Source organism: Coptis chinensis, chromosome 4 (genome assembly GCF_015680905.1).
Source record: "Coptis chinensis isolate HL-2020 chromosome 4, ASM1568090v1, whole genome shotgun sequence".
Classification (NCBI taxonomy): domain Eukaryota; kingdom Viridiplantae; phylum Streptophyta; class Magnoliopsida; order Ranunculales; family Ranunculaceae; genus Coptis; species Coptis chinensis.
In genome coordinates this window covers 11,942,741-11,955,648 of record NC_141459.1, presented here as the reverse complement: position 1 = coordinate 11,955,648, position 12,908 = coordinate 11,942,741, and the positions used below count along the sequence as shown (strand labels likewise).

The 12,908-nt window shown below is 37.4% G+C and overlaps 1 protein-coding gene across 1 annotated transcript; it reads right to left on the bottom strand.

Moving 5' to 3' along the window:
- Nucleotides 1-9,657: 9,657 nt before the first annotated feature.
- LOC147501909 (ras-related protein Rab11D-like) lies at nucleotides 9,658-11,086 on the bottom strand. The gene is given in 3 exon segments (XM_086606913.1): nucleotides 9,658-9,991; nucleotides 9,993-10,317; nucleotides 10,775-11,086. Coding segments are annotated over 3 exon segments (681 nt in total). The 5' UTR covers nucleotides 11,008-11,086; the 3' UTR covers nucleotides 9,658-9,868.
- Between the last annotated feature and the right edge of the window lie 1,822 nt (nucleotides 11,087-12,908).

Here is a 12,908-nt window from a genome sequence, read left to right as displayed (position 1 = left end):
TCTACTTAAATAAACTCGGCGAACTCGCAACTAAGGTGGTGGAGTGCGGAATGTGGCCCAAAAAGCTGGCGATTGATCTTGGAATTCTTTTGCTGATTTGCCATCATCATATCATTCTTTGGAAGCGGCCTTGGCGATTCTTTGCTTTCTTCTTTGGAAGTCATTTTGGGAAGTAAGCATCTCTTCTGAAGAAAAAACATCCTATTAAATCTTTGGTATTCATGTGTGCTTAAAGCTTCCATAAGTCTGATTCGATTATGATATCCTTATTAAAAAGCATTGGGTGGTGAAGGAGGGAGGAGGAGATGCGTTATCATGCTCAATATCATCTCTAGCTCTTGGGGTCCTAGTGGTCCATAAAACAAGTCTCGAAATTCCAAAATTCTTGAAAGACCTTGTTGGAATGAAAGAGATGTGATTGGAATCCTAAGTTAAGCATAAGGTGAGAGTAACAAGATCACGGACAAGAGGAGCTGACACGTTTGGCGGTCGTAAAACATGACCCAAGAAATGGACCATCTGAAAGTATTCTTCTTCTCTGGAGGATCCACGGCAGGTGCAAGAATGTCTTGTTCACGTCGGGCGTCTTTGAAGTTCCAATAGCGTTGTAAGCCAACCATTGAGTGGCTAGTTGGTTTCATCTGAGTGAGTCTTTGGTACCTTGTTGATTCGAGCCATTATTATACTCTCCTTGAGGAAAGCGTGTTAAACATTAAGTCCATCGTAGTTGGATACTCGTATGCTTTCATGGTCGGACTATACGAGTTTATCGGAATGCATCTTTGTATTCGATGGCCAACTCCAGCGTGAGTTCCGCGTTCAAACCCTCCGCCGTAATCAAAATTCATCACCCGGAAACCACCATTGTTGTAAAACTTTAAAAACCAAATCTTCCGAGTAATTAGCGGCTTGTTACCCGAGGATACTCCCACTCCCTATTTGCAATAATTTCATCATTGAAAAAGGGATGAAACATACCAATCGAATAGATTTTGGAAATTCCTCTCAAGCGTGATTACGTCTTCATCTTTGCCATAGGGGTCTAGATGATTTTATGAGGGTGGAAATTGCTAAGTGTTGGAGGAGATGGTCTTTGTGTATTAAGGGGTTTGAATTGGTGGAGTTGTGCTAAGCGTCTTGTTGGTGAAATGTAGGCTTGAGATGCAGCGTCTTGTGAGGTTTTTTATGGGGACCAAGATCGGTTGTGGTGGGAAGAAATGTGAGGTTGGATCGTGTGATGCCCAGCGGTGTGGGTTTTGTGACCCGGGTCCGTGATTTTGGGTCAGGTCAATTTTGGCCCAAGCCCATATGATTTCCATAAATTCCCACTTATGTCGAAATTTCAAGCGTGGAATTCGATTTGTTTTCAACTCAAATTGAGCGGATGAGATATCAAAGCGTCGGCATTAAAATGCCATCCACTAGAATATGACAAAATCCATTCAAACCTTTTTTATTTTTATTATTTTTATTATTTTTATTATTATTATTTTTATTATTTTTATTTATTATTTTTATTTATTATTATTATTTTATATTTATTTTTATTTTTAAGTTTTTATTTATTTACAAATTTTATATACAAATGTGTACAATTCTAGAGGAGCGTGTCAACAACTTGGTAGTCGAAAAAAAAACATCCGCCGGCTTAAATCGGTGACTTTCATGTGCCGGCTCGGGGCGAACTGATCCGAGCCCGATTTGTGGCTTAACTTTTTATGTTTTGGGGGCTTAGCGTTGGGGGCGGTACCATCCGACCAATGTGGAATGGTCAATAATAATATTACCCTTAAATGCATATAGTATAGCCTCAAATTTAGTCAAATCGATCACATAGAAACCCGATCGGGGTTGGCACGGGTGGAATCCATTGCCGTCGCGAGCGAAGGACCATCCGATGTTGCATATCGCGACTCTCTTTGTGCACAACACTTAGTGCAAAGGAAGAGTGAAAATAAAGCGGCGCAGTATAAACAAGTTGGAGTCGCTTTAGCGTCCGGATCCACCGAGAGCCGAATGTGAGTCTTTTTAGCGTCGAGATCCTCAAAGGCGAATCCCATCACGTAAACGGAGGAGCGGGATGTGACGACAAAGTTTATCCTGTAAGCTGGTGTATTGGACAATAATATACCATATACCGGCTCATATCCCGGATAGTAGATCAAGACTTGGGCAATGTGTTTGATTAATTCATACACCACCCCGTCTTTTTAGCCCATTGCTTTTCGAGCAAAATACTCACGACCATTACCTGTTGAGATGGGTAAAGATTTACACACCAAATGATGAGGGCGAAGTTCACGAGGAAGAATAGAAAAGGGAAGAGAGGAAGTAGTTGAAATTTTTGGTACCCATTGTTTACCGGAGAGGCCACGTTTTCGATTAACGAAGACATTTATACTTTCGGGTTCTAAAGTATAGTTTTTGTGGACTAAGGTTCGGTGCTTGCAACCACACACTCTAGGATTTTGAAAAAGAAATAGAAAAAGGGCAGGCCTACCCTAATGGCATACTTTCCTGTTTATATCATGGAAAAAATGTGATAAATCTAATGTCACGTGTGAAGTACGGATCTTTAAGAAAAGAGTTTCTTATGTCTTGCTTGGATAAAAATTAGTGAAGACTCTATTGTTGGTGCTTTCCAAAATGCAAAAGGATTTTGGAATCGTGTAACAAACGAGTTCAATCAAGCACGGGTTGGATAGGTCTCCCGATTCAATTAGCGGAAGGTGGAAATATATTTCAAAATGATGAACAAATTTGTTGCAATTGTGAATCGTTGGTGGAGGCTCGACATGCAAGTGGTACAACAATACAAAGCCGGGTAATTACAACGTTGTCAATTTGGAATTTATTGATTATCTTAGTCTTAGTCTAATTATTTCCGTCTTCGTCCTAATTATCTTAGTGTATTTATTATTTCCATTTTAGTCTTAGTCTAATTATTATCTTAATCTAATTATTATTGCAGTTTAATTATCTTAGTCCTAGTGATTATTTTAGTCTAATTACCACCATTTTTTTTTTTTTAGTTGTCCGAGGGCAAGGATGGCGTACCAACTACAAGAAAAATCGCTTTTTCACTTGATCATTGTTACGTTATACTCAAGGATAATCCAAAGTGGAGATAACGTTTTTTGAGGCAAGGTCAAAACCCACAAAGGGAAAAGGTCGTAAAATGATGGTGAAGATTCAACTTCTAATTCACCAAGTGTTGGTGGAGTTGAATTGGAGGGTTCTCAAAAATAGAAGCGTCCAAAAGAAATGGAAGCGTCCTCTTGGATCGAAGAAAGCCAAGTCAAAAGGAACCAAGAAAAATCATTTGGTATGTTGGAGGGTTACTTTACATCGTTTAGAGGATACATTTGCACAGGATGCAAATGAAACACAAAAATGCTTAGAACTTAGGGAAAGGGAACTTGCATATGGTCAAAGAACCGATGGCAAGAGAAGAAAAAAATCAGATTCAAGCAGAAAAAAATCGGGTTCAATTGGAAAAAAATGGCTTCAAAAAGATGCAATATGAAGCTAAGATTTTAGCGACCGATACAAGTGTCCTCCATCCCGATGCCGCTTTTATAATCGAAAGCAACAACAAGCTGAAATCGTCTTTGAATGGGGAAGGGCTAGAGGTGGTTCTAGCTCTAACTAAGCTTATGTATTTTAATTATCTAGTATTTTATTTTAATTAAAGCACTATGTATTTTAATTAATGCACTATGTATTTTAATTTCACTGTCTTTTAATTAATGCACTATGTATTTTAATTTCATTGTATTTTTAATTAATGAACTATGTATTTTTATCTAACCTGTTTTTTTAATTAATGCACTATGTATGTTACATCCAATATAATTATTTTCATAGAAATACAATTACCAATCAAATTAAAATACATTGTAATATAGTTCATTAAAATACAAGCTGATTAAATACGTTGGAACTACATAGGAAATACATTAGGAAATACATTAGGAAATACATAGGAAATACGTTGGAACTTAATAGTTCACGTTAGGAAATACATAGGAAATACATAGGAAATCGTTGGAACTTAATAGTTCACGTTAGGAAATACATAGGAAATACATTTTCATTTCCATTTTAATTTTAAGCCTCCTTCTCCCTCATCTGGATCCGACCAATTTGGATCATAAATTGGTACCGGATCTGCTTTGTTTCTTCAATGCCGGTCCAATTAAAACATGTTCAACTAAGTCCTTTTGAAGATTAGTATGTGTAACTTCATTTCTCGATCTTATTTCTTGCTTCAATCATCGATAGACAAAATGAAAACCATCATCTTCTTTGAAGAAACGCGGTATTGTTTCTTTCCTCGACCTTTCCAATTCCAAACTCCACTTTCGTTTCATTCTCAACAATCATATTATGCATTATAATGCATGCCTTCATTATATCTCCAAGAACAACAACACTATGACAACGCTTGAAGCCTTAACAATATGCCATCGTGCTCGCAAAACTCCAAACGTCCTTTCAACATCCTTTCTTGCGGCTTCTTGGCGTTGAGTAAAGATCTTTTCATGCTTATTTCTTGGATAGCAATTGAATGGCTTGAACAAATGTGCCCCATTTTGGGTAAATACCATCAGCAAGATAATATCCCATATCATAGTCATTACCATTCACATTAAATCTGTGGCAGAACCCTCACCTTGCTCTAAATGATTCAAAACATGAGAACGATGAAGCACGTTAATGTCATTATCTGCGAACTTTGGTAGGCCAAGAAGCAATGCGGATCCAACAATGTTTATGCGCAGCGGCTTCAAAGTATCAAAGTTGGTTCCTTCTTGTACCCTACATGTGTTCCGGCCATCCACTTGGGCAATTCTTCCACACCCGGTGCATACGGTCGATTGATCCAAGCATTCTGGAAAACCCCTTGGCGCATTTTCAGCTAATATCCTAGCGATTAATGCGCGCTCACACTTGGTCGCCTCAAGTACTCTTCCTCAAACGCGCGTGATAATTGCCTTGCACCAACGAACCATAGATACATTTCTTTGTGGAATCTCCAATTTGTAAATACTCATCCGTTGAATCGGAAGAACAACCGGTTGCTAATTGTGCAACCGCAGCTAGTCCTCCCCTTTGTAACCGAGAAATTGCTTGCCGGCCCGATCCATCCACCTTGTCTTTAAAGTAATCGTCGAATGATGCAAATAAATTATGCAACATATACATAAAAAGCTCTCTTGTCATCCCGTACATGCGTCTAAACTTATGAGGAGGCCACCTACAAGGTGTTGTGAAGTAATCCCTCATTATCTTTTGTTTCTTGAAATCACCACCATCTCTAAACGTAGCGTGTACTCTGCACGCCTGCACGGATCCACGGCGTTTATCAGTATCCACATCTTCAATTTCAATGGTCGCTTGGAGTCATTAATGCCCCAACGATGGATAATAAGCGCAACCTCCTCCTCTCTTCGCCTCATCATATCATTATGCTCATCTCTTTACTTTTTCCATGTAGTCATCTTATTGAAGTACGGAAGACTGACGGTGAAACCGAAAGGCGAACTATTACTACTAGATCCTCCCCGTAACCTTTGGTTATATGTAATTCTTTCTTCTAGACATTTTTCCTATTTTTAGCTTGGTTGTGGGGAAGAAGATGGCTATGTTGTTTGTTTGATATAAAAGATAGAAGAGTAAAAGCGAAATATGAAAGTAAAGGTCACATATGATAAGGTCACATGTGATACTTTGATTTTAGTCCAACTACCAATTGACAACACATTTTATTAGATTTTTGTTCACTTCCAAGTGACAACATTGTATCAAATGTCTATCCATGTGCCCCTCAATAATTCCAAATGGGCCACCATCCCCATCCATAATTGCATTGTTTGGAATAGTAAAATAATGCGATGAGGAGGGCTTAAAAACCCGAGCGGGATGTTACATTCGTCTCGGTATCCCCATACACTATTCCCATCCGAAACACATCGGAACCAAACCACCAAGCAAAATGAGTGATATTCCAAACTAAAAATTTCTTTGTTTCAACAATGACAGAAATGAGTGAAACAAATGTGAAGCGAAACGAATGTTCCATTTTTGGAAACATCTGAACTTATAAGTTTTAATTTTTTTGGCCATAACCTCATTTGTTTTATTGACATATTCATATAAAACCTGCTAATATACTTTGAAAATAATAAAGAAGACAAACAACAATCATGAACAACACCCAGTCTAACACGTAAAACTTCGGTAAAAAACTAACTTATAATTTCTTAAAAAATTGGACATAACCTCCTTTGTTTAATGACATATTCATATCCAAAACTCGTCAAAGAAAAACTGCTAATCAAAAATTCATTACAAACAACAATCCCAAACGCCATAAGACAAGTAATGGCGCCGGTTATTATTACAAACTACAAAAAAAAATATCTATCGAGACCTCCTCCCCTACGAAGGCCGGCCGAAGAGCTCTCCCCTACGTCGTTATGCAGCCTCTGTTGGTTGAGCTTGAGCTTGAGGTACTCCACTTCCGGCATTCTCCAACTCTTTGCACGTCTCGCGGAAAGGCAAAGTTCGATTCACGTTCTTCTTGTAAATTACTCAAAACTGCGACGAGGGACTCCATGAAGGACTCACGCGTGGCGTAAGTGAGAGAGTCAGAGTTAAGGAGCTCGACCTTACTTCATCTGTTTAACAAAACAAATGCAAGTTAGGGGTTATAGTGAATACTAATAATAACAAATCATAAATAAATTCAAATCATACTAACCTCGCTAATAAGCCGAATCGTATCTTGACAAATCTGCTACCATCTGCGGCATCTTTGGTGGAATAGGTATTCTCATATCTTGCCCCCGAGAAGTAATCATGCTCCAATGCCAAAGGTCATCATCATCAAATATCGTGGAGTTCTTTGCGGCATCGAATATCATGAAACACCCCCCGGCCGCGGATCGTGGCAACTCCTCATCCTCCTGGGAAATGAATGTCGGGCCTCAATGCTCCGAAGTAACCCTTCAAAATTGGTGCCCCAGTATAACGCACCTAGCAAGAGACCTCGACCAACCCTCTTCCAATATAAGTCATAGTTAAAAAAAAGGCGATCGTCGTCGGCCACTCATTTGGGTTTTGCTGCTCTATAGTGTGAAAGAACACGGCCGGGAAGAATATCGTGAGGCCATCATATCCATAGGTGGTGGGTAAGGTATAACAATCTCTCGGATACTTGCCGCCAACATCGTCCCCAAGGTACCATCGTGGTAGATCGACCTATAAGTATCATTCACGAGAAAGAAACCTTGCTTCTATGACACATATATGATAGTCTACGGTACTCACCGTTCTCCGGAACATCCGGAATATCCGCGTAAAGGGTCCGAAAGATGAAGGACTCGCCCGGGGTTGCCACTCAATTCGACTAGCTCCTAAAAGCTCAATCTGGCGAGTGTTATGAATATTATGTGATAGGTCCCCATACCCCTCCACCACGATGAAGCCCCCATGCTTGAATAATTGGAATCAGTCATGAGTCTCATCCTCTTCCAACCTCTTCAACACGGGGATGCATCACCGCGAAAATGCTCGTACCACCAATCTGTCATCGATAGATAAAATACAATATCAATATATATATATAAACATGTCAACATTAATAATTAGATAAATAAATGAAATGAAACAATAACTTAATAAATAAGACTTACCGGTATAATCCAAACAAAGCCGCTGGAATTGCCTTTTAGCGGCTTTTCGTCTCAATCATGAGGTCTAGCCCGGTAAAGGTATGCTAAGATGGATTGACCCGGTCATAATCCCACATCCTCTCTACGTCCGAGGCAAATGCCATCCACCCGATCGTAAATAACTATCGGATATCCAAATAATACCGCTGACAAAGTAGAAGAGGAAGGCATTACATACATACTCGTGGATCGACTCCTCACCAATATATGATAGTCTTTGAACTTCTCCTTGAGTCTATTCAAATATCTCGTAGTAAACCAACTCATATTTATAGCTCCTCCCTTAAACCGCTTTCGGTAGATAATCTCAAAACTTCGTCTTGCTCATCATCTTCAACCAAATCAAAACCTTCAAAGAAACTTCATCACCGTAAAAACCTCTAAAGTTTCATCAAAAGGAATCATCTCCATAACCAATTGGGATACCCGTGAGCATTGTGAAATCAAGAGGGTAATCCCAAGCTTCACCCCATGGGAAATGAAATGTGTGGGTAGTTGGCCACCACCGCCAACTATCCCAAACAACAACGCTGATCATTTTGTCCCAAATTAGAATTAAAAAACTCCCAAATGGTGTGGCGGATATAATATCGGTAACCGTGACAAAATTAAGATCCGTTTTTATTTCATACAACGCCACCACGACCGCGACATTTGAAAGTGCACAACGACTTTCCATAAGTGTACTTCCTACATTCAACAAACACGCAATACGATAAAATTCAAACTAAAATAAACTAATATAAACTAATACAAATTCAAACTAAAATAATACGACAAATTCAAACTAAAATAAACTAATATAAACTAATACAAATTCAAACTAAAATAATACGACAAATTCAAACTAAAATAATACGACAAATTCAAACTAAAATAAACTAATATAAACTAATACAAATTCAAACTAAAATAATACGACAAATTCAAACTAAAATAAACTAATATAAACTAATACAAATTCAAACTAAAATAATAATGACAAATTCAAACTAAAATAAACTAATATAAACTAATACAAATTCAAACTAAAATAATACTTAACAAATTCAAACTAAAATAAACTAATATAAACTAATACAAATTCAAACTAAAATAATACGACAAATTCAAACTAAAATAAACTAATATAAACTAATACAAATTCAAACTAAAATAATACGACAAATTCAAACAACAACAAACTTGATATAAACTAACATAAATAATAATAATTAACTTAAAAAAAAAAAAATCAAAAACTTACTTTGAGATTCCGCCACTTCGATTTGCTACGCGGTTCGGACCGATGTTGACGCTAATGGTGGGTGGTCCTCGATTTCCTGTGTGCTTGGAAAATTAAACCCAAGTTCAATTTAAGTCCTCCTCGCCATTACATTCACGCGTTCTCGGCGAATTTATCCTCCTTTTTGCCCTTTTTTGGAAATTTTGACATTTCAAACCATCGGGAATGCTCTTGATGTGGTGAGGTTGGTGGGGATGGGTTGGGGGATGGAGAAGTCATTATGAATGGAAATTTGTGTTCAAAGGTTGTGAATGGAGGCTACAAAATCGAATTTTGGTTGGAAATGAAGTGAAAATGGAGCTGTTAAGCGTCTGTTGGTATTGAGCCATCAGACGGGATGTTACATCCCGTCTCGTTATAAAATATCAGACGGGATGTTACATTCCGTCTCGTATAAAAAAACTCCAGACGGAATCTAACATCCCGTCCGAGATGTTTTTTATCACCTTTGCATTGCACAGCTTCACCTTGTTTATCACCGGGTTGGTGATAGAGGGGGTGAAAAGTGAGGAGGTGGCGGTGATAGAGGGGGTGAAAGTTATGACTTGCATTGCAAATGCTCTAAGTGAGGACAGAGGACTGAGTAAGTTTAAAGTCAATAAAAGAAATTAAAGACCAGTAAACATTCCAACATAATCACGAAAATAAATGAAACAAATTTTTAATCATTCCACAATCACATTATCTACCTTCTGAACATCAGAACATGCAATGTATCTCTTCTCTGTCAACTAAAGATATGGAAGATATACAACAAGAATACAAAATACTCGGCTCAAATAAGTGAAATAACAAGTAGAAACTGACCCAAAATTCACAACCTGAAAACAAGTATCTAATATAATCAAGATGAACTGCAACACAATTTGCTCTTGACTGGAACCACTTGTGCAGGGCCAGGGATGAGTATCTTTTTTCCAGCTAGAGATGCTTGGTTTCCATTGCCTTGCTCCTCTCCTGCAACAAGGGGTCTTCTTGTTTACAATGTTAAAGATCTCAGTCAAAATAGTTGAGAAGGCATTCTCCACATTAGTCGCTTCTAGTGCTGATGTCTCTAGGAAGAACAACCCCTCTTTCTGAGCAAACTCTTTGGCATCCTCAGTGGGGACAGCTCGTTGGTTCTCCAGATCACTCTTGTTCCCAATAAGTATTATGACAATGTTTTTGTCAGCATGGCTACGAAGCTCTTCCAACCACCTAGGTATGTGATCAAAGGTCTGACGTTTCGTTATGTCATAAACCAACATGGCCCCAAGAGCGCCTCTATAATATGCACTTGTGACTGCTCTATATCTGCTCACCAAGAAAAGAAACATAATCAGAAGATGAACTCTTTACAGATACTCATAATCAACATTTTTGATAGCATATAGAAGGTACTTATTTTTTTGGTATGTAAGAGATATTTGGTAATATGATGGAAATGTTACAAAATTTGAGGAAAAATAAAGTTTTTAAGAAACCATGAGCAGTGAGAACTGATACTTTTTCAAATACAGTTGGCTTACACAACATATTACCACTGACAACCAAGAAGGGGTCCCTTGGCCTATCTCATATTATATTTGTTAATGAGCTAGTTAAGTAGAAATAATTATATCTAATCAAAGTATCTTAACAAAGTTCAACTTTCAAATTCCCCATACTTATAGTAGTTTTACCAAATCGACAATTGGTAAGCCATCCATAAGGACTAAAGATCTACACAATGCATGGACTAAGCATTACACAATCATATAAAAAATGCTACCTTTCTTGGCCAGCAGTGTCCCAGATCTGAGCTTTAACACTCTTATGTTGAATAACAAGAGTTCGAGTCTGAAACTCAACACCAATAGTAGCTTTAGAATCCAAAGTGAACTCATTTCTAGCAAAACGAGAAAGTATTTGTGATTTGCCCACTGCTGAGTCACCAATCAGTACTATCTTGAACACGTAGTCTATCTTCTGTTGACCACCCGCAGCATCCCCATACCCCGACATTTTACTTCCAAACACTCTCTTCTTCTCTTCTCTTCTCTTCTCTTTCAGATCGAAATCGAAAAAAGAGAAGTGTCAAGGAAAAGGGTAAGTGAATAATAATAATGATTAATGAGAAGTGTTTTGGACTTGTGTGTCGCGATTGTTGGCTTCGTTTCTCACTTTTGACTCATTTCTTTGCCAGCCGTTTATCCTTGAGGTGTAGATGGGCCGGGCCAAGAACAATGTATTTGTTTAGTGGGAAAGTATGAAACCCAAAATCCAGTAGTGAACATATTCTCGCTTGATCGAGAGAACAAGAGCCTCTTTTACTATGATGACTAGCATGTGTTCTGTGCTAAGCATTAGTTCGCCAAGTTGTTTTTCTCACTAAGAAAAGAGAAACAATTTTCTAAAAATGGGAAAGATATACAATTTCTATACATAAATTTTAGCTTTTAAATTAAGAAGACTATCCTAAAATTATTGAAGAAAGAGGTGATTCAATTTTAATAGAGATCAGGGAGCCAATTGTAATTAATAAATAGGAGAGATATAATTTAAATAAACGTAGGGAGGTGGCTCTAAAATCTTAAAATAGGGAGATTAGAAATACACTGTTCGGTTGAAAAGTGTGGCTCCTACAAACCCGGCTATCATATAGTGTAGAGATTGTAAAGACCGTCAAACGTTAAGCGCATCCACAAAAATAGAGCAAAACAATTCGACTAGAAAACATAATAATACTCAAGTTATGATACATACCCATGAGATGCTACTTGAAGGTTTTAAGAAGGGTCTCGGTTTGTGAAAATTCATTATTATTATTTTTTGCATGTACGATGGAGAGAGTTTCTATTCCTCACCGTTAGTTATTCCGGATCATTTCGAAAGAATTGATTTTGGGGTTTATATGTTTACACTTTAGAGGTTTGGGGATCGAACCCTACACCGCTTAATAGGTTTTTTCACTTTAGTTTTTACTCTGTACCGCGTGGGCGATACATAGGGTGAAAGTGGATATCCAAATATTCGAATCCGAATTCGAAAAATCGGATAAGATTCGGATAATTTTTTATGTCCAAACTGGTTTCGGATACTGTCATATCCGCATCCGAAAATATCTGATCCGATTTAAAAAATTAATAGTTATTATATATAATTAATTAATTAATTTATTATTGTATAAAATATTATATAAAATCATAAACTCATAATATAAAACTATAATAACAGAATAATAATAATACATGACAAATATATATATTTATAATAGTTTTTATAGTAGAAAAATGAATTATTCAAAGCAAATAAAATTTTAATTAATATTAATTTTCAGATCAGATATTATCCGATATCTTATTCGGATATCCAAAATTAGATTCGGATAAATTTTTTAATATCCGTCGTATTCGAATTCGGATATCAGTATAAATTTTCGGATTCGGATACAGGCATATCCGAATCCGAACCTATCCGTTTGCACCCCTAGTGACACACAATATCGCTATGCTATTAGATTGCCATACTTTCCATAATCCCCTCTCACTAGACGAACATTGCAATTTCTCTCTCTTTTTTTTAGTAATACCTCATCCGCATTTGCAATAGGTCTCTGCCCTATTGTAATTAGTCACCTTCTTATTTCATTATTTTCTAATAGAGAGCGAATTTGTGGACAGGTTTGTCCACAAATTCGCAGCTTCTCATTGGTCCAAACCATTTTCGGGCACATAAACAGTACAGCAGAATAAACAGTTTTCTCGAGCACCAACTCCACCAATCAGCATTTGTTATCTTGTGGACAACAAATAGTAGCCTGTCCACAAAGTTATTCTGTTTCTAATACTTCCTATTATAACTTTGTGGACAACAAATAGTAGCCTGTCTACAAAGTTATTCTATTATAAGCCATCTACTTCCTA